A 21,186-nucleotide genomic window follows, 5' to 3' on the forward strand; every position below is an offset into this window, starting at 1 on the left:
AACTAATGATGAAATCTTGAGAAAATGCCAAAAAACCGGGTTTTCCGGCATATTTCCGGCATTTTCGGCCGGAAATAATTTTTTTTCGAAAATCGGGCTCCGTCACATTTTGGGCATTGCCATTTTGCATCATTGTGCAAAAAATTAGAAAAAACTAATGAGCCGATCCCGAGAAAAGCTGGCAACAGACGAACGGACGGACGGACAAGGGTTAATTTAAAGGACTACCTTAGGGTAGGTCCAAAAAGCTGCAATATTAAATGAAGAAAGAAGAAATACCCAGTGAGCTAAAATTCCTCATACCTTAATTGAAACAGTGAGTAGTTCTTTTTGTTGAAACTGGCTCCATTTTTGAAACCTTTCGAATGTCCTCGCCATCTCTGGGTTGTCATCTGGTACCGGCCCTTTCGGAACAGGCAACGGTCGTGATTGAAAGGATACTATGGTCGAAGCTGAACCACAGCTGGTGGTGGAGGTGATTAAGGTAGGTCGGATAGAGGCAAAAGTATTGGTGATAGCACCCGTTGGACAACGGAAGGATGTGATGGTGGTGGTTGTAGGGGCTTTTGTGTTTGTAAATGATGAGATTCTCTGGTGTTGTTGAGATTGTACCTAGAAGGTAGCAAGTGAAAAATGAACGGTGTAATATTCAGTGGTCAAAGCAAGGATTTTCATCTGAACCGGATAATGGATTTCACACAAAAGATTAGCCCATATTTTTGACATTTTAGTAAATAATTATACAGAATCTTGAGATGGCTTTTAAGCCTTTTTCATATAATTCGCTGAGATGGAAATCCGCCTTTTAACATTGAATATTGACTTTTTGATGCTCATTGAAGACAGGAACAAACTTGGGACACGTACAGTATGGTTACAGTTACAAGATAGAAGAGATGCTTAACTCGCCGTATAGAATCTTTGTTTAGAAATTTTCGAAACTGGAATCGAATTTCAGCATGGGAAGCAAACATAGTGGAGTCAGTGAAAACTTCAACTTTTAGTTCTCATAAAATATTTCATCTTAAAAGGCAAACATTAGTTTATTGAGCACAAACCGTTGTGACGTTCAACGTCAAAAGCGTTTCCATGGCAGATTGGAAGGACGATGTAGGCATTGCAGAATTTACTCTTTGTTGTTCTTCTCCTTAAAATAAGATTGAAAAGATGATAATGAGATCTAAAGAAAGTAAGAAAAAACTATAGTCCTACACGTTTTTCTTTATAGGAACAAACTATATAAGAACATAAGGCTTCGATGGCCAAAAGGCTAATAACAAGTTAAGAACATTTTAAGGCTTCGCAGACTCTAAAACACTTAATTTCAAAGTAAAATGAACAAAAACTCTCACAAAATGGTGAAATTAAGAACATGTTAAGAACATTCTTAGGCTTAAAACTCAAAAATTTAAAGAACATCCAAAGGCTTCAAAAATTGTGGATGTTCTTATAAAAAAACGTGTACAAGATTCAGAGTGGAAACAACAATTGATCAACGATTCCTTAGTTTCACTGATTTCCTTTGCAATTCTATATTAAATGTCTACTTTCTTACTAGCTAACTTGAATCTTAGGATCGATTTAGGGAGGCTATATTGTAATGTGTGGATCAAAAGGCCATAGACAAATAAATCATTAACAATCATGATGGCAGACAGGCATGAGAAATAAAGCCACTTATTTCCCCATCGAAAACGCGTGACCCACACCATTTGAAAGTGAAATGCATCGCCAGATTCCAAAACATATACAACGTTAAAGTGAAAGAAGCGTTAGATTCAATTCCTCATTCCAAAAGCGGCGCAAATCTAAAAGGCTTCACTTTTTCTTTTCGGGGGCTTCACTTTTTCTTGCTTGGGGGCTTTTCAATTTTTCTTGCTCGGGAAAAGACTCCTCTCTAGCTTTTCGGACTTGAAACTCGATGGTTAAAACCCACTTCTGTTCGTTCCATTGGAATCATCAGCAGAGATGTCATCATCATCTTGATCATCTTCTTCAGGTTGTTGAACGTATTCGTCCTCTTCGTTCGAATCTGAACTTTCTTGTGTGTCTGAAAATGAAAAGGTAAATTGTTAGAAGTGCTAAAGCTCCCTCCATATATCTCGTGTGTGTCTGAAGATGGAATAGTAGAATGTCAAAATTACTATAGCTCCCCATAAATCTCTTGTGTGTCTGAGGATGAAATTAGATTGTCAAAGGTGCCAAAAAAAGAAGATAAAATAGATAGTAGAATGACAAAGGTTCTTAAGTGCCTTCCCCTACCCATACACAAGGGTCTAACTAGTGGGTAACCCTAGATATTAGAGCTAAGGAGAGTGTATTACCCAGAGGCGATAGTGACTGGAAATTGAACTTGGGATGCTACCTTTATAGCAGGCCATTTTTTATGCCTTTTTAGCGTCAGGCTATCAGACGCTGCCCTTCTTTAATTATAAAAAATAATGGTAAAATAGCCTTTCTTATGAAAAAACAGCAGAAAAAATGCCATTTTGGTCACCAACGGACGCTTTCCTGCCTTTCTAGAATTTGGACTGTTTAGTGGATTAATTTTCGCGTGGACTTTTCGCGAATCGGCCTCTTTTTCACCCAATTTTCGCAAAAATTGTGGTATTACCTAATTCTTTTTCCGCAAGTTTCCTGATGGTAAATCCAGCTTTAATCTTAGCTGTTCTCTTGAAAGACAGCTCCTGAAAATAAAAAGTTATTACAACATCAGGGATCGAAATTTGACAACGTTCCTTTAGATGAAACGATAAGCTCATGCCAAATTGTAAGAGACTAAAATGAGGCTATTTAGAGCAAAATAATAATCAAGAATTTACTTTAGACAGTAGAAAACTTTTTTTCAATAAAAACTGGGTGGAGTTAACTAAGGCAACTAGGAATTACTGGCAAGTCTCCAAATAGCTACAGGGAAATTAACTTAAGGGAACTAAATCAATAATAAGGGGCTGAAATCCTAGATAAACAAATTTGGCGAGACCTTATTTTGACGAGTAACCTAGACCTTTTAATTTTTGGTCAAAATTTATTTTGGCAATTAACGCAATTTCTTTGTGAATTTTGTTCTGGCATAAAATTAGGGGCAAAATTTCAAATTAACAAAAAAAAACTTTAATTTGGCGAAAACTAGTTTCGGCGAATTTTGTAAAATTCAACAAGCATAACTCACTTCATCCTCCGGTTCACTAAGAGGTTCTTTTTTGACGACGACAATTTTTTCTTCCAGAATTTTTGACGTGACGTCATCCGTGTACACTTCGTCGACGTCAATGCAATTCTGTCGGTTGTTGGAAGCTGCGAGACGTTGGTTTGCTCTGGTTAATGATGAAAACGTTGTGGACGTTGAAGTAGCTAACAGGAAAATATAGTTAGGGAATTAAACTTATATGAGGACTTTGTGGCGTGCTACAGTTAGACTAGTAAACTAGCCGTTGAAAACAGACCTATATACAAAAAATTCAAGCTCCAAATAAAAAGAACGAAGAGGTGAGGTTGCGTGTCTTTTCTGAATTTCAACGACTAGAAGTTTCTTCCCTCAAAAAACGTTGTTTAATTTTACAACCTTTTCTAGGTTTTTGAGAATCCATCCAACTTGTTTGACTAAATGATATTTCATAGTAACATTAAACATGGGAACATATAAATAAAATGAGCATTTCCAAAAATACAATAAACAGAAAGAAAAATAAATGCAATCCCGCACGGGTCATGCATACAGAAATCTGTATGTCTCTCCTTTCGAATTTAGGTGAAGAAAAAGAGGCGTTGGAAGTAGCTTCTAGTCGGTTATTTTCCTTTCTCTCACGCGCGCTGAAAATTTAATTAGTGTTTACATTATTTGATTGACAGTTTTATTATAAGTAATAACCGACTAGTTTACTAGGTTATGCTACAGTTTGAGTGAAACAGCTTTGACCGTTCAGCGAAAGTTTTATGAAATTTCACTAAAATTCGAATCTTTTTCTTAACCCTTTCCGGACAAGAAAAATGCACTTCTTGAAAAAAGAATTTTAAATATGTAGCACGACAAGACGCATACGAGACAAACGTTTTAGTGGGTACGGCTCAAATAGACCTTAGATCTTACTTTAAATTTCCTTTCCTGAACGCTGAACGAATTCTTGGGAAGGCTTAGTTCTGAGGTGTGATAGAGTAACTTTGAATCCCCTCTGAATGATCCATTTGATAAGAAAAGCAGCAAACCGGAAACCAACCACAGATTTATAAAGCCCGAAGGGCTAGATGTTGTGCTTTAAGCCATCGCAGGCAAAACAATGAATATCGGAAAAAATATTGGTACTGTTTCGAAAACCCGCAAAGCTTCTGATTCTATTGTAATGTCACGTGACCTAGGTAGGATTTCCTAACTAACCACGGCACACTTTTCAGCCGAAGCACGACATTTAGCCCTTCGGGCTTTATGAATCTATGGAACCAACCTGCTGTTGTTGTGGCAAAAGGTGGTTGATTCTCTGTCTTCTGTGCTGAGGTAGAATTTGGTGATGCATCTTTAACTCTAAGAGAAGACGCCTGACAAACCGGAGTGTCTAAAGGAAGAAGCGAATCATTAGAAATCTGCGCTAATTGTTGCATAGTAGGTTCTTCCTCCTCATTGCCATCCTTGGATGTTTCCTTTTGATAATGAATTTGTGGCGCACCAGCATTGATTTCTTCAATTGGAGGCGGCTGGATATTATTATCGACCGGTGATATTGACGGAGTGGTTGGACGTTGGGTGGTTGAAGAGTTGGGGGCGTTAATTTCTTCGATTGGAGGCGGCTCGCCCGTATCGTCGAAAGTTGGTTCGTTATCCTGAAAAAGAAATAAAAGTTAAAAACAGATTAGCACTAGGTTGATTTTTCACTTTTCAATTTTTCCAAAGAAAATTATAACTGCTTGAACTTACTCATTTAAAGATTGCTCTATAATTAGCTCACATTGGCAATTTAAAAGTATGACACTTTTTGCGCAAGTATAATCTTTATTCATAACACCCTACATTCAAAAACGAAGAGATCATAATTTTTTATCTAAAACTTGAATGAAGGTTACTAAATTGAAGTCGAAATCCAAAAGGTACCTTTAAAATTTATCCAAAATCCAGGATATTCACTATAAAATGTTCGACATTTCAAAAGTAACCTCCTCTACGTGGGGAGTGGTAAAATCTTTTTATGGAATAACCAATTTTTGGAGTGACAATTATTTCAAAATTTTTTCATAAAACTCACGATATTCATGTCTGTAGAAGTTTCTTGGTCACCAAAACCAATCATTGGAGCTTGTAGCTTTTCTTGCTGGTTTGAATTGCCGAGGCTTGTTGTATTTTCAGTAATCTCATTATCTAGACTGTTCTCCTCGGCTCTCTCTTCTCCTCCTTGTTGTCTGGCATCACCGCTACTGCTGGTACTTTCGACGCGCGGTCGTTTGTTCTTTTTAGTTCGTTGTTTTCTCTAGAAGGAAATAACTTTAGATTAGTTAGATTCTCTGTACCTTCAAACTTTAATTAGGGCTAATCAGATGGTTTTGAGATATTTCACATGTACATTCTTTCCATAGTCCTGAGCTAAACCTCCAAATCTTTTATTCGAACTAATATCTCGACTTAGGAAAAGAGTAAGAGGCTTGGCTCAGAATCATTGAAATAATCTACAGGTAAAATATCTTAAACCATCTGATTATCCCTTTAAGGGTGTCCTGTATCTCCAATGAGCATTATTCAACCAGGCCGATTGATCGAGTTATGGAGTAAGATTTAAGCATTGTTAAATGAAAGCCAGAAACTCGTTCAAGTTAAGGAGACATTGGGGCTTTTCCAGAAAAAAATTTTACCCCCACTGTTGAGGTTATTGATTTTTCGAAGTATCGAACCCCCTGGATATCCTCTCTTATAAAGGTACTTACCCCTGGATATCGTATTTTTTACTTGAAAAGACACTTTATTCGCTGGATATCCGCTCCCTTGTAGATATTTAACCCTTGGATATCCACTTTTGAACAAAAATCGTTAACCCCCTGGATACCCGATATCCTCAACAGGGGGGCATGGACTATTTCTGGAAAATCCCATTCGAGCTGTAGAGGTCCAGTGTTGTACCAAATCTAATTTGTCGTGCTTTCCACCACTCCACTCCACTCCTATGTATTAATAAAACGTACCTTATTCGTCTTGCCCAATGGTTGGTCATCAGAATCGTCACTTTCGTCAGAGCTATCAGTATCGTTGTGATTTGGCGGTGGTGATGCTGGAGGTGTGTCTCCGCGTAGTTGCCTTGTTCTTTTACGTTTATTCCTGGTTATTGAACCTTTGCTTCGTTTCTGAAAAAGGTGTGTTTAAAAAAAATCAACACACCACATCATAATGGGGTAGGATTTCAACATCTCGTTTTGTTACTCTAAGGTCCCGAATAAACGTCTCCACTCGGTTATTAGTTTTTCAAAAAAAATTTGGAACTGCTCCCCCCCCTGTTCTTAAAGAGGCCCCCGTTTATTTATTTTTCAAAATATTTTCACCTCAGCTATCAAAAACTGAACTGTTCTAAATAGCCTGGTTTTAAAAGTCTATAATTACCGTATTTTGAGCTTTTCTTAGGTACCATTTACAGTCCCCAGCAAAAAGGCCCCTGTTTATAATATTTTGAAAAAGATTCGGACCCCTCCCCTTTTTCAGACCCCCTACTATTCGGGACCTTAGAGTATGCTCTGTAAAATTATATCTTAAAGTGAGGTTATGGCAAAAAGTCCTGTTCTTATGGGAAAAGGGTAAAGCTGTAAGTTGGTCTAATGTCGACATCCCTCCTCTAATGTCGACATCCCTCCTCTAATGTCGACATCCCTCCTCTAATTTTGACACCTTTTATAAGAGATGGGAATAATAGGAAGGTGGGAATCAATGATTAGACAAAAGATTTTTTCCTCTCTGATCGCCAAGCAAAGAAAAAAAGTTTCCATCTGGGATTCCGACCTTCATATTATTCCTAACTCAAAAGAAGGGTGTCAGAATTAGAGGAGGGATGTCGATATAAGACCAACTCAGTAGCTGTAATTCTTATACTTTTTAGGTAGAATAGATCCTTTTGATAAATAAAGTTATATACAGGGTACCTCTGACTTATTCTTCTTCCAGAAATCTTCAATCATTTGTGGGCAACCTGCAAGATTTTCTTCAGGCTCCCAACTATCCGCCCATCGAACTTTATAGTGTCTTTTTCCATGCTGAAAAATAAACATAATAGGTCACCAGTTCAACAAAATCATCAAGTATACATTTGCTAAATAGGAGAAACATAAAAAGCCTTGTGATGTGCAACCAAATCAAATAAAACAACACGTTTTAAGTTGTCTACTAATTTGCTAATAATAGTATTTTCATAAATACCTTATTGGTATTATATTTCACGTGTTCTCGAGGAAACATTTTTCGCGTGTACTAAATTTCGCGATTGCCGGTTTCTGGAAATTTTCGCGTGTATTAAATTTTACGATTCACTAAATTGGGCATTTTAGAAAAATGACTGATTTCGCTTGAAACACAACGTATTGGGTGTAAACATACCAAAAATAGTAACAAAACTATTGACAAAAATAGTAACTAGGTGTAACAAAGTATTTTCGATTTTCGACCTATTTTGAAAATTTTTCGCGTGTATTTAATTTCACGATTTTGTACTTTTGAAAAATTTAAACGGTATTAAATTTTGCAAAGTTTGGCCTAAAAAATCGCGAAATTAAGTACCCGCGAAAATTTGTAGCACGCGAAATATAATATCAATAAGGTACCAACTTCCTCATTCCTGTCAAAGCTTTCCTGCTACCACTTTACAAAGGATAAAAAAGACCAACAACCTGGGAAAGGTACCGTGTGCGCCACAAAAAAGTTTCTCTCTATGAAACTGATTTTCTCGAAATCTAAAAATTTTAAAAGAACCATTCCTACTTCATTGGAAAGAAGAAAAATCAACTTAAATTTTGATGGGTCATTTATTAAATTCGGTTCATTAGATCGAAACTTATGCTCAATTGAATAAAAAAGTTTCTTTTTGAAAGTGCTCAAACACATTAAAAATCGACCTATCGACCATCAAATTAAACAGGAGTATAATTACATGATGCATCGGTATTTTCGTTTCAGTCATTTAAAAATAATAATTAGCTGTCTAAAGGACCTTTTGTTCTATAAAGGAAGGTTGAATTTCAATAAAAAGAAGAAAATTCGTCGAAAAAAGCCAAAAAATCTGGTAAAATTTATAAAAATACATCAAAATGGGTTTCGAGGTACATCCAGTCTTACATAAACTTTATCCAGTCTAGAACCAAAACTCTGATGAAAATTTCGGTGAAAGTAAATTAAAATGATTTTAATGAAGATTTTAAACCCTTTTGAACCCATCAGTTTCAAAATTTATGTGTTTAATTGAAATACTCTTAATCATGTAACGTCTATTGCGATTGCCAATTTTAAAATAAAATTTGATAGGTCGATTTTTAACGTTTTCGGGCACTTTCTGAAAGTAAGTTTTTTATTCAATTGAGCATAACTCTTGATCTAATGAACCGAATTTAATAAATGACCCATCAAAATTTAAGTTGATCTTTCTTCTAATAGATAGCTATTATTCTGCAGCTATTAGGGTTGATTTTGTTGCCCGCTTTGTTGTTTATAAAAAAAAAGTTCAAAGCTTGAGCTACCATTTTGCATTCGAAAAGTTGTATGTATTGCTACAAATTCGCGTCTATTAAAAAAACAGGGCTTTGATAAATTGTAAGTGTTTTTGAAAATGTTATAGGAACAATAATTTCTAAATCGTATTCTGATAAGATCCAATTCTTTTGATCAAGAATTAATATCAAAATTCCTTCCCCTCCTTTGTTACTTAAGAAATAATTCTCTCTTATTACGTTCTTCTCTGTTCCCTGTATCAATCAATCTCTCCAAGCGTTCTGATTGGTTCAAAACTGAGTTTAAAAAAAAGTCATAAACCTTTATCGCAAAACAATCTTTCTTAGAATTGTTTTCTAAACTTTTACAGTGTAGTGTCAATAACTTGAACATGCACGAGGAACGCAAATTTGTTCGAGTTAAGGAAATAATTTTCGCGGGAATTAATATCAAAGCGCTTTTTAAGTTTTATGTGTGTGTAATAAGTATTAAAAGTGATTATTTGTGTGATTTCTTACACAAAGTAAATTTGTCCCCGAAACTCATTATTAAACAAAAGCATGGCATGTGGTCTCTTAGAGGATAAGAAAACATCGGGGGTATTAGAATTGTAAGCCTTTGCGGGACTAAAAGAGAGGGGAAAGAATTTAACAAATTTTGATCAAGGCACCGAAACAGCTATTGAAAAACAAGCAAAATGTACCAAGCAGAAGAAGGGGGAAGCAACTTCTCTGGCAGTGGAACATCAATACTCGAAGTGAGAAAGGAAAAAAGGTTTTCAGTCAATTTTCAGTATATTTTATAATATGACGCTAAGGGTAGGGGGAGGGTGGGTTTTTTAATTAGCGTCGGAATGACGCTACTAAGCGTGGGAAAAATCGATTTGTGAGTGGCCCCACGTGCGTTTGCATAGGGTAAAATGGCGAAATTTAAAAATCGATTTTGGCAATTTTTTTTGAAAAATGACCCTACAAGATTTGACTATATCTTTTTATTCCATGAAGCAATTACTTTCAAATAAAAAATATATTGACAATGAATGGTAAAGCTTTTTAGAAATCCAAACATAAATTGCATAGCTTTCACCAAAAAATAGCACTTTAGGATCAGAAATAGTCGAACGTGCACAACGCACTGGGCTCAATTTCAGTGGCTTCAAATTATTCATAGGCCCAATTGTAGACCAGATATTCACCCAAGGAACAAGTGTGCAAAAGTTCAGCCAAATCAAACAATTTTTGAAGTCTCCAGGCTGCCCCAAAGTTTTAGCCTCGTTTTGGCGAAAAACTCGTCCCCAGGCCCCAAAAATCAAAATTTTTGAAAAATGAAAAAAAGACCCCCCAGATATTCACCCAAGGAACAAGTGTGCCAAATTTCAGCCAAATCCGACCATTTTTGAAGTCTCCAGGCTCTCAGACAGACAGACAGACAGACAGACAGACAGACAGACAGACAGACAGACAGACAGACAGACAGACAGACAGACAGACAGACAGACAGACAGACAGACAGACAGACAGACAGACAGACAGACAGACAGACAAGACAGACAGACAGACAGACAGACAGACAGACAGACAGACAGACAGACAGACAGACAGACAGACAGACAGACAGACAGACAGACAGACAGACAGACAGACAGACAGACAGACAGACAGACAGACAGACAGACAGACAGACAGACAGACAGACAGACAGACAGACAGACAGACAGACAGACAGACAGACAGACATTGTCAGATTGTAGCTCAACTGAAGTCGAGAACAGTCAAAAACCAGCTTTTTCCAATTTTCATCGAGTTACAGGAATTAATTCCTTGTTTGTTTTGATCTGAAATTTTCAGTAGGGATGGCCAACATGGTTCCCTTGCTCATATCAGGGGGGGCCCGAGACGGGGGTAAGGGAATTTTAAAGTTTCTAAGTTAAATCTTAAAAATTATCACCAAAAAAAGTGCCCTTTTTTGTCCATATCTTTTAAATAGATAGTCGCTGTCGTATCCCTCCTTCAGTAAAGCTTCCTATACCTTTTGTCCTTCAGAAAAACCAAAATAATTGGCCTTAATTATTTGCTTTCAGCTCCTGTAGCCAGTAGTGTCACCCCCTGTATTTCTATTTTATTTCGCCAGGTTTTTCAATAGAGATGTCAAATCACTCAAATCCCGCAGTCTTATTGGACTAGAGAAAGCGAAAGTGAAATCGCACATCTGATTGGATGAAAGTATTTCCATGTGAACTGGAAACGAAAATAATTCTCATTCTAAAACAAGATGGCGGAAAGAAAAACTTTTTCAAACTTTCAGCGATGATTGACGGCTAGTTCGAAACGCAGGTTCAGGTTTCAGGTTACAGGTTCAGGTTTCAGGTTTCAGGTTTCAGGTTTCAGGTTACAGGTTAAAACGGAATAATTGCCAGACCAGATAATATCATTTCGACTTGAAGTTTGCAGACCAGATAAAAAAATTCTTATTTATTTTTCTCTTTTCTGTGTATGTTAAAAGTTTTTTTTCTAACATGTATATAGTTTTCTTCTGTATATATTTCTAGTATATAAAAATGGTTCAAAATCCGAAAGAATCAAAAAGAAAATAACAAAAACTTTCAAAGACTTCGATTTAGACATTGTGATCGAATGCAATAAAAAGGTTGTCGATTACCTTGATGTTACGTTCAATTTAAACGATGGTACATTCCGACCTTACCATAAACCAGATAACAACTTACAGTACATCAACACCCAATCCAACCACCCACCAAACATCATCCAACAACTGCCAAAAACGATTGGAAAACGATTATCGGAGCATTCGTCCAATGAACAAATCTTCAATGAAGCAAAACCCATTTACGAAAAGGCTTTGAAAGACGCCGGCTATGAAACCAACTTAATCTACACACCAACAGTGAACAGACCACAGACACGCCAAAGAAAACACAACGTCATTTGGTTTAACCCTCCCTTCAGCAAATCGGTCGAAACAAATATCGCACAAAAGTTCTTGAAGTTGATCGACAAACACTTTCCTCGTCATCATAAATACCACAAGCTGTTCAATCGAAATACAGTCAAAGTTAGCTATAGCTGCACGACCAACATGAAAGCCATCATCGATGGGCATAACAAAGCAGTACTTAAAAACCAAAACATCGTACAACCAACCAAAACATGCAACTGTATCGTCAAAAATCAATGCCCCATGAACGGTAACTGCTTAGCTAAAAAACACTGTTTACGAAGCCACACTGACAACGGACGACGAGAATTTACCACCAAAAATTTACATCGGTCTCGCAGAAACAACCTTCAAAAAGCGATATGCGAACCACAAGAAATCGTTCAACCACGCCAAATACGAAAATGAAACCGAGCTCTCGAACGAATTTTGGCGGCATTCTCGTAACCAGACCAACCCTAAAGTTACATGGCGAATTGTAAGAAAGTGCAAACCGTTCAACAGAAGCAGCCTGAAATGTGACCTTTGTTTGAATGAAAAATTTGAAATATCTTTGCGTAAAGACAATTTACTGAACTCTAGATCTGAACTTATCTCAAAATGCCGGCACATAAACAAACACCTACTTGAAAACTTCGATTCTAAAGATTGACGTCAATTTTTTATATGAAGACGCTGTATTGAATTTTTTAAATAAACGTGGGATTTTGTTTTGATAGTTATTTCTAATCAACTGATGAATGCGAAAGCAAGAAACTTTAAGTATTGAAAAGAAATACAACGTTTCTTAATCTTTATGTATTTCTAGTATCCATAACCAGCCGATAATTTTAAAAACCATAAAACAAAAGAAAGTCCGAAAAGATTCATTCTGACATCAAAAATCTTGAAGTAACAGACGAAGTGATCTCAAGTAAAATATGCTATATTTCGTATTCTATCTAATACATCATTCAGGCAAAAAGTAAGTACAAAGAATAAAAGCTACTATTTATAAAAGTCATGGTAAAAAATCGTAAAAAATGTTATCAATAAAAAGGCAATTAAAATGTAAAATTATAGTATACTAGTATACCTCTTGTGGGGGATAAAAGAGAAAAATTGACGGACTAAAAACGCTGTACGGCCTGGCAATCGTTCGTACGGGGATGCCCTGCAGCGTACCTTGCACGGCCCGTATGAAATTTGGCATGCTTTCCCCCTTCGATATGCTTGACGTCTCCAGAAAGTTTCAAGTTGTGAGACTTACCCAGTCCGGCCCTGGGGGAGGGGGTCATTTACTGTCCCGTATGGTCCTTTACGGTCCGTAGCGCCCTTCCGTCAACTTTTCAGGACTTGGGACCTAATTTTTCGGAATCTACACCCAAAAAAACATGAAATATCAAAACCTGGATAAAAATTTTAAGGTTGACCCAACCTCGGTTTGATCCGTGGATCCTTAGTACGTGAACCCAACACCTTGTACCACTGAGCCAACTTAGAGCCGTGCTTAAGTGTTATTTCTCAGCGATGTCATTCCTTTGCTAGCTTGGCTTGGCCCAGAGCTCAATAGGGACCCCTCAGAGTATTTTTTAGACATGGCTGAAGGTGTACGTTAGTACAAGTGGTTCACAAGTTGTAGAAACGTCTCACTGCTTTCCATTTCCGTCCCACCGGGGACTCCAAGCTGGTCTGGTAGGAGTTCTAACCCCCCCCCTGTATAGCCTTCCCATGAACTTTTCAGGACTTCGGACCACTTTTTTGGAATCTTCACCCAAAAAAAACATAAAATATCAAAACCTGGTCAAAAATTGGGACTTTGACCCGAACCGTATCAGATTCGATCAGGGGATCGATCCACAGTGCGTGAACTTCGGATTAGAAACACCAGTCTGTAAAATGAATATTAAGTCAGTAAATTGAACGGGTTTCAAAATAAAAACAGACATTTTACTTTGTATGATAATTCAATGACTACTAACAATTATAGAATAATTTATATATTGTCGAAACCGCAAAGCTACACTCTACACGTTGGGATATTTTATTTTTGAAATTTCCATCAAAAAGATTTAACCTGTAACTTGAAACCTGAACCTGTAACCTGAAACCTGAACCTGCGTTTCGAACTAGCCACGATGATTGACCAAACTGTTACAATGAAAATTATCCAGCGCATTTTTTATCTTCTTACCTTCTTCATTTTCAATAAAGCACTCAAAGTTTACTGAAGGTAAGCACATAAGATATTCTTATAATTAATGATATTCATTCATAGTGGGCACCCCCCCTGGGTTTGGGGATTTTCAGATTTTTAAAAATAGGTGGGGGTTGGGTTGATGAGAAATTTCAGGTGGGGGTAACCCTATGTAGGTGGGGGTAACATTTTTCAGGTGGGGGTTGTCAAGTTTTCTGTATTTAACTTCGTTTGATTTTGTACTTTTTTGTCTTTTTCAACTTTCCACTATACTAGATAAAAATATAAACAAATGACTGTCATAAGTTCTGAAGGTTAAAAAGAGTTCGTTTTTTCTCCAGTCTTTTCCTTTCCAGTTTGTAGTCCTCAGGACTTTTAACTGGGATCTTTAGTGTTCCTAAAAGGAACAAGACCTCCAAATTCGAAGGTGTGATTCGATTGCGCCGTTTTGCGCATATGAGTTGGAGTATGGTGTAGCCCCTTTCTACCGGCGAGGTTGCTGAAAAAGGTGGGGGTTGGGCTGATATGAGATTTCAGGTGGGGGTAACCCTATGTAGGTGGGGGTGACCTTTTTCAGGTGGGGGTTTGAGGGGTGTTGCCCACAATGTTCATTGAAACACGCTTCGTTGTGCACTGCGGTGGAGTGCATGACGTAACTTGCGTGGCAACTAACTCGCCTTCTGTTGGAAGATTATATCGGGCATTTTGGCGTTACCACCCTCAAAGCAGCGGGGCGCCTTTGTCTTTCCGCAACTCTTTCCACCATTTTAGATTATAGGCGCTGTGGTATAGTGGCCATTGACCTTGGTTGCTGCACAGGCGACTGAGGTTCGATTCCCACTCGCAGCGGTTCACTTGGCAAGTGAATGAACCTTTGCCAGGGTCAACCCATGCCATGTGAGGAGAATTGGGTAGTCAGTCCAAGGTGCTGATGGGGCGCTCATTGAAAGCGTCTATAGTTGCGAAAATAGGCCTCAAAGCCTCCTACAACTCAACCAAATAGAAAAAAAGAAAAAAAAAAGATTTTTTCCCTAACTCCTGCCCACTCAAATGGCTCGCCGGGGCCCATGAATCTGCATCCTCTCTTCCCTCTCTCTATTGTAAAAATTGTTTGCTGAAGGGTACAAAGATTTTTTTGAAATAGTTGGTGGACATCAATGATCTTTGACAATTGCAGCAGAGACTTATTTTACAAGTTACCAGATACTGCATCTTTTGTTTGGTTTTATTTGTATCATTTGATTATAGGATCCAGTTTATTTCCATAATGATTTCTTTTTATTGAATTTTATTTAGTTGGATATCATTAAGTACCCAATATAATGTTGATGGCATTGATATCAAACCAATCGTTGTACTTTGTTATTGTCAAACTCTAAAAATAAAAATCTGAGGGGGGAATCCTCTTTTTTTTCCTTTTAAGGGGGGACATTCTAACAAGGGGTACTGGTAATTTTTTTTCGATTTAAGGGGGGAGTTTTCTTTAAGGGTAAAATTGCATTTTAAGGGGGGACTGAAAAAGTAGGCAGAAATAGGGTAGATCGTCAAATGGCAAAGTCCAAAAATTCAAAGTGTAATATTTTTTTGTGAAAATTTAATCTATTGTAAGACATTTTGCGCAATTTTTAACCTACTAGGTCAAAAATCTAGCATTCCCCAGGGGGGTCTTTGATTCGCACTATAGCGAAAAATGAGTAAAAATGGCATTTTTTGCCCATTTTAAGACTATAAAAGGCCAGGAAAGGGTCAAAATGGTTTCTAAATGGTGTCTTGTACTAATATTCAACACAAAAAGACAAAATAACCCTAGCGAAATCGCTCAATGTTTCAATTTCAGGCTAAGAAGGCTGATTTTCTCCGATTCTGGGTAGCAAAATGCATGAAAGCAGCATTTTAGAGGACCCACAACTTTTAAACTATTTAAGGTACACACTTGAAATTTTCAGTAATGAAACACTTCAGAGAAAGCTCCAGGAAAAATCAATCTTGAGTTTTCAAAAATTTCCTATAAATCCATAATGGCGCCCTAGAAATTGAGTTTTCATGCTAAATGCCAATATTTCAAGCTAAAACTTGGTTTTCTTGGGCTAAAATCTCAAAAATGATTTCAAATGATGTCCTGAACTTTTTTGGTGTTGAAAGTATTCTGGAAATACTCTTGGAGAACCAAAATGGTTTGGGTTAGAAATTTGCCCAAGTCTGCCATTATAGTATTGCATTTCCAACTAAAACGCAATATTTAGAGTTAAAGTCTAATTTTCTCAGGCTAAAATCTCAAAACTGATTTCAAATGGTGTCCTGAAATTTTTTGGTGTTGAAAGTATTCTGAAAATACTCTGGGAGAATCTAAATGGTTTGGGTCAGAAATTTGCCCTTGTCTGCCATTATGGCGTTGCATTTCCAACTAAAACATGATATTTAGAGTTAAAGTCTGATTTTCTCAGGCTAAAATCTCAAAAATGGTGTCAAATAGGGTCCTGAAAATTTTTGGTGTTGAAAGTATTCTGGATATACTTTGGGAGAACCAAAATGGTTTGAGTTAAAAATTTGCCAAAGTCCGCTATTATGGAATTGCATTTCCCACTAAAACGCAATATTTAGAGCTAAACTGTAATTTTTTCAGGCTAAAATCTCAAAAGTGGTTTTAAATAGGGTCCTAAAATCTTTTGGTGTTGAAAATATTCTGGAAATACTCTGGGAAAACCAAAATGGTTTCGGTCAGAAATTTGCCAAAGTCTGCCATTATGGAATTGTATTTTATTCCAAAACACAATATTTTGAGTAAGCTTGAGTGTTCTTCCTAAAGAAATAAAATTCATAATGGCAGACTTTGGCATATATATGTCCATTGTGAACCACCGTGATTTTCCTTGAGTGTTCCCAGAATACTTTCAAAAGACTTCAGGACCCAAAGATTTCAGGACCCTATTTAAAACCACTTTTGAGATTTTAGCCTGAAAAAATTACAGTTTAGCTCTAAATATTGCGTTTTAGTGGGAAATGCAATTCCATAATGGCGGACTTTGGCAAATTTTTAACTCAAACCATTTTGGTTCTCCCAAAGTATATCCAGAATACTTTCAACACCAAAAATTTTCAGGACCCTATTTGACACCATTTTTGAGATTTTAGCCTGAGAAAAACAGACTTTAACTCTAAATATCATGTTTTAGTTGGAAATGCAATGCCATAATGGCAGACAAGGGCAAATTTCTGACCCAAACCATTTAGATTCTCCCAGAGTATTTTCAGAATACTTTCAACACCAAAAAATTTCAGGACACCATTTAAAACCACTTTTGATATTTTAGCTTGAGAAAATCAGACTTTAACTCTAATTATCACGTTTTAGTAGGAAATGCAGTACCATATTGGCGGACTTAGGCAGATTTCTAACCCAAACCATTTTGGTTCTCCCAAAGTATATCCAGAATACTTTCAACACCAAAAAATTTCAGGACCCTATTTGAAACCATTTTTGAGATTTTAGCCTGAGAAAATCAGACTTTAACTCTAAATATCGCGTTTTAATGGGAAATGCAATACCATAATGGCAGACTTGGGCAAATTTCTGACCCAAACCATTTTGATTCTCCCAGAGTATTTTCAGAATATATACTTTCAACACCAAAAAATTTCAGGACCCTATTTGAAACCATTTTTGAGATTTTAGCCTGAGAAAATCAGACTTTAACTCTAAATATCGCGTTTTAATGGGAAATGCAATACCATAATGGCAGACTTGGGCAAATTTCTGACCCAAACCATTTTGATTCTCCCAGAGTATTTTCAGAATACTTTCAACACCAAAAGATTTCAGGACACCATTTGAAATCATTTTTGAGATTTTAGCCTGAGAAAATTAGACTTTAACTCTAATTATCGCGTTTTAAGTGGAAATGCAATTCCATAATGGCGGACTTGGGCAAATTTCTAACCCAAAACATCTTGCTTCTCCCAGAGTTTTTCCAGAATACTTTCAACACCCAAAGATTTCAGGACACCATTTGAAACCATTTTTGAGATTTTAGCCTGAGAAAACCAAGTTTTAGCTTGAAATATGGGCATTTAGCATGAAAACTCAAATTCTAGGGCGCCATTATGGATTTATAGGAAATTTTTGAAAACTCAAGTTTGATTTTTCCTGGAGCTTTCTCTGAAGAGTTTCATTACTGAAAATTTCAAGTGTGTACCTTAAAAAGTTTAAAAGTTGTGGGTCCTCAAAGATGCTGCTTTCATGCATTTCGCTACCCAGAATCGGAGAAAATCAGCCTTTTTGGCTTGAAATTGAAACATTTAGCGATTTCGCTGGGGTTATTTTGTCTTTTTATGTTGAATATTAGTACAAGACACCATTTAGAAACCATTTTGACACTTTACTGGGCTTTCATTGTCTTAAAATGGGCAAAAAATGCCATTTTTACTCATTTTTCGCTTTAGTGTGAATCAAAGACCCCCCTGGGGAATGCTGGATTTTTGACCTAGGAGGTTAAAAATTGCGCAAAATGTCTTACAATAGATTAAATTTTCACAAAAAAATACTACACTTTGAATTTTTTGACATCATGCTAAAAATGGTAGTTGACGATCTACCCTAGCAGAAACCATGTCCATGTTCAACAGATTTTGAAAACGAAAGTGTAAAGAATAAACATTGCCGTAAACGCGGGTAAAAAGTCCTGGGCCGAGTCCCGCGTTTGCTCATTCAGCCAATCAGATCACACAATCTAGCCTTCTCTAACTCCCGCTATAAAATCACATATTGTAAATATCGAAATAAAACCGGGGGTTTAAATATTTACTAAAGGCTTATTTTGCTGAAAGAAAAGAGCTTTAATGAAACCAATTTTGGTTAAATATCTTTGTTATTATATACAAAACCTGAATCTGAATGGTTTTAAGAAGTAAAAGATTATGACATCAAAATAGACATAGATTGTTTATGACCCCCGTCTTAGTCTGGAGACCATACTCTGTACAAAAATATTTCTATCCTGTTAAAATCCCAACAACTTCACTGAAATACAGAGTATGGAATTATTGATTCGATTCAAATCACAAAAGAAAAACCGTTATTTTTTCAAAACCATTCAAAAGCTCGCGTCACTTCTTGAAACAATAGAGCTGTTTGACGTCATACTTTTGTTTATCAAATCATAACAATAAGATATTAGCCAATCAAATTCTGCGATTAATTCTTGCATCTTGTATAATTCCCGGCTACTACTGTCTATACTTTGATATCTTTGTGAAACCACATAGACAGAGAAGTCGGGTCTTCCAGCTACCCCCGTCTCAGATGAGGTTTTCAGGCTTTATCTAAAGATAGAGAACTAAAACAAGCTTGACCCACTAAACTTTATATTCAGCACCAGACTCTCTGACATTCTGAAGAGCAGCAGATTTCAGCGAAATGTTGCTTTTTGCTCTAAAAGTGTATGGTGGAAATGGTGCTTGTTTTCAAACTTAAACATCAATTCATTTGAAATATTTTGTTTATTTGGATTATTGAAAGGTTAAAGTTTTGTTTAATTTTTATTTTTTTGATGATAGCTTTACTCAATCACTTACAATGAGTCTTGAAATTTGTTTATTTTGTATTCTGATTGCTTTCTCGCATGATGCCGCCATTATTGAGTTTTTTTTTGCGTTTGCTAAATGCGATTTTCTGAGACTTTGCATTTTACCAACTTTTGCTTGTGGAAAACACCTGTGCCTAACTGTCAATCTTAAATAGACCAGTATGGATTTCATGTAACTTACACCGAAGTTCTTCGGCATTCAACTGAAACATTTTTGGCGCATTGGCGTAAAGGTACTTACAAAGATTGTTTGATTTTCAGTTGGCGTAAAGTAATAATTCCAGCTCGGCGTGAATGACTCCATAATCCATTGATTTTTAGCTTTCATTTGGCTAAATTTGCTTTCGCTCGCTTACGCTCACGTCAATTTATTAAACATGTTGGCGCATGCGCCTCTTTTCCAATCTTGTACCCTTATTGAAAAATTAAATGTTGGTACAAAAGAAATTTTACTTGGCGTGAGGCTTGCTGAACGGAAAATATCTACGGCGCAAGATTTCATGGAATCCATATTGGTAAATAGATGAACGAGTATTTCACTGATGGTTGTGATTTTTTCACAGAACATAGTAAAACTATTCAGGAACTTGGACCTTTTTACAGAATTTCAAAAAATCTGTTAGTTCTGGAGATATATTGAAAAGTTTAGACATGGGTAGTTTGCGTACATGTTTCGCGTTCCCAAACAAAGCAAAGGCCCCTCTAGGTTGAACGAAGACAGGACCCTGCCGACGCACCGGACTTAAAGAACACCCGACATGCAAAAGTCCGGTGTAAAATGAGAATTTTTTTTGCCACCGGACAATCTCTACACCGGACTCAAGGAAGTCGGAAATCTGGTGTCGAAGAAGGATATTTTTTTTCCACCGGACAATCAAAACACTGGACATGACCAGTCCGGTGCGTCCGGTGTTTCTTAATTTTTTGTTTAATAAATGTCCGGCGCCCAAAATTCCCTGTACGCAACACCGGACTGACACCGGACTTATTGCGTCCGGTGTAGCGAAAGGATACTTTTTGCCACCGGACAAATACACCGGACAGTCCGGTGCGTCGGCAGGGTCCTACGAAGACCTGGGGCCTGGACCAAGATCTCCAGTTCTCTTTGTTCACAGTCTGCAAGGCCCTTGAATTTTGACTCATATAAAGACAAAATGAGAGGTCAAATTCGGACCAAGGCAGGTGCAAAATTTGATATTTTTTTCAAAAAGAATCCAGATAGATAAAAATGTGTGGAATGAGAAGCCTTACTATTTAGACCTTTTTTTATCACTGGAACCTCACTTTCTTGTCATAAACTGTCGGACGAAAGACTTCAGATTATATAAATATTACAAAAATAAAAGAATTGAGTAGGTAATGACTTACTTTTATCGTGGTTCCAAGAATTTCCACCACAGCAAATCCATCGGGCTCTTCTTGCTCCGCCATTTTCTAAATTTTGCTTGAATTTTATATCCGTGAGCCGAAAAATCATAACAAATGAGAAAATTTGGCGGGAAACTGAGAAAATGTCTGCGTGTATGAGATGATGACGTCATCACTTTTGCGAGCAGAAAACATTTCTTTTAGAGGCCTTAGAGGAGGCCCCCCCCCAGCGGTTGGCGTGATGGCATGATGGAGGGTTTTTCGTGGCGTGATGGCGTGAAATTTTGAAAAAAACGGCGTGATGGCGTGAAATTTGCAGTTCAGCGTGATCCTGAAAATTATATTTATTAGTTGAATCGTATTTCTATGTCCATTTTAGCAAGGAACTTGAATAAATAGATAATTTGATAGATAAACCCTTCCCAAATAACATATCCGTCAGG

The 21,186-nt window shown here is 36.9% G+C and overlaps 1 protein-coding gene across 1 annotated transcript in view; it reads right to left on the reverse strand.

Annotated features, from left to right (window-relative positions):
- LOC136809511 (serine-rich adhesin for platelets-like) overlaps positions 1-20,824 on the reverse strand; it is a 29,015-nt gene extending 8,191 nt beyond the window's left edge. Inside the window, exons 1-10 of the mRNA XM_067066052.1 lie at positions 20,744-20,824; positions 7,108-7,218; positions 6,163-6,321; positions 5,235-5,456; positions 4,443-4,815; positions 3,173-3,354; positions 2,615-2,687; positions 1,937-2,050; positions 1,059-1,147; positions 304-612 (exon numbers count right to left, since the gene is read on the reverse strand). Of these exons, the coding sequence (XP_066922153.1) occupies positions 304-612; positions 1,059-1,147; positions 1,937-2,050; positions 2,615-2,687; positions 3,173-3,354; positions 4,443-4,815; positions 5,235-5,456; positions 6,163-6,321; positions 7,108-7,218; positions 20,744-20,806 (1,695 nt within the window). The 5' untranslated portion in view covers positions 20,807-20,824. The remainder of the gene's footprint in view (positions 1-303; positions 613-1,058; positions 1,148-1,936; positions 2,051-2,614; positions 2,688-3,172; positions 3,355-4,442; positions 4,816-5,234; positions 5,457-6,162; positions 6,322-7,107; positions 7,219-20,743) is intronic.
- Between the last annotated feature and the right edge of the window lie 362 nt (positions 20,825-21,186).

This window comes from Clytia hemisphaerica, unplaced genomic scaffold (assembly GCF_902728285.1).
Source record: "Clytia hemisphaerica strain Z4C2 unplaced genomic scaffold, Clytia hemisphaerica genome assembly, whole genome shotgun sequence".
NCBI classification, from domain to species: domain Eukaryota; kingdom Metazoa; phylum Cnidaria; class Hydrozoa; order Leptothecata; family Clytiidae; genus Clytia; species Clytia hemisphaerica.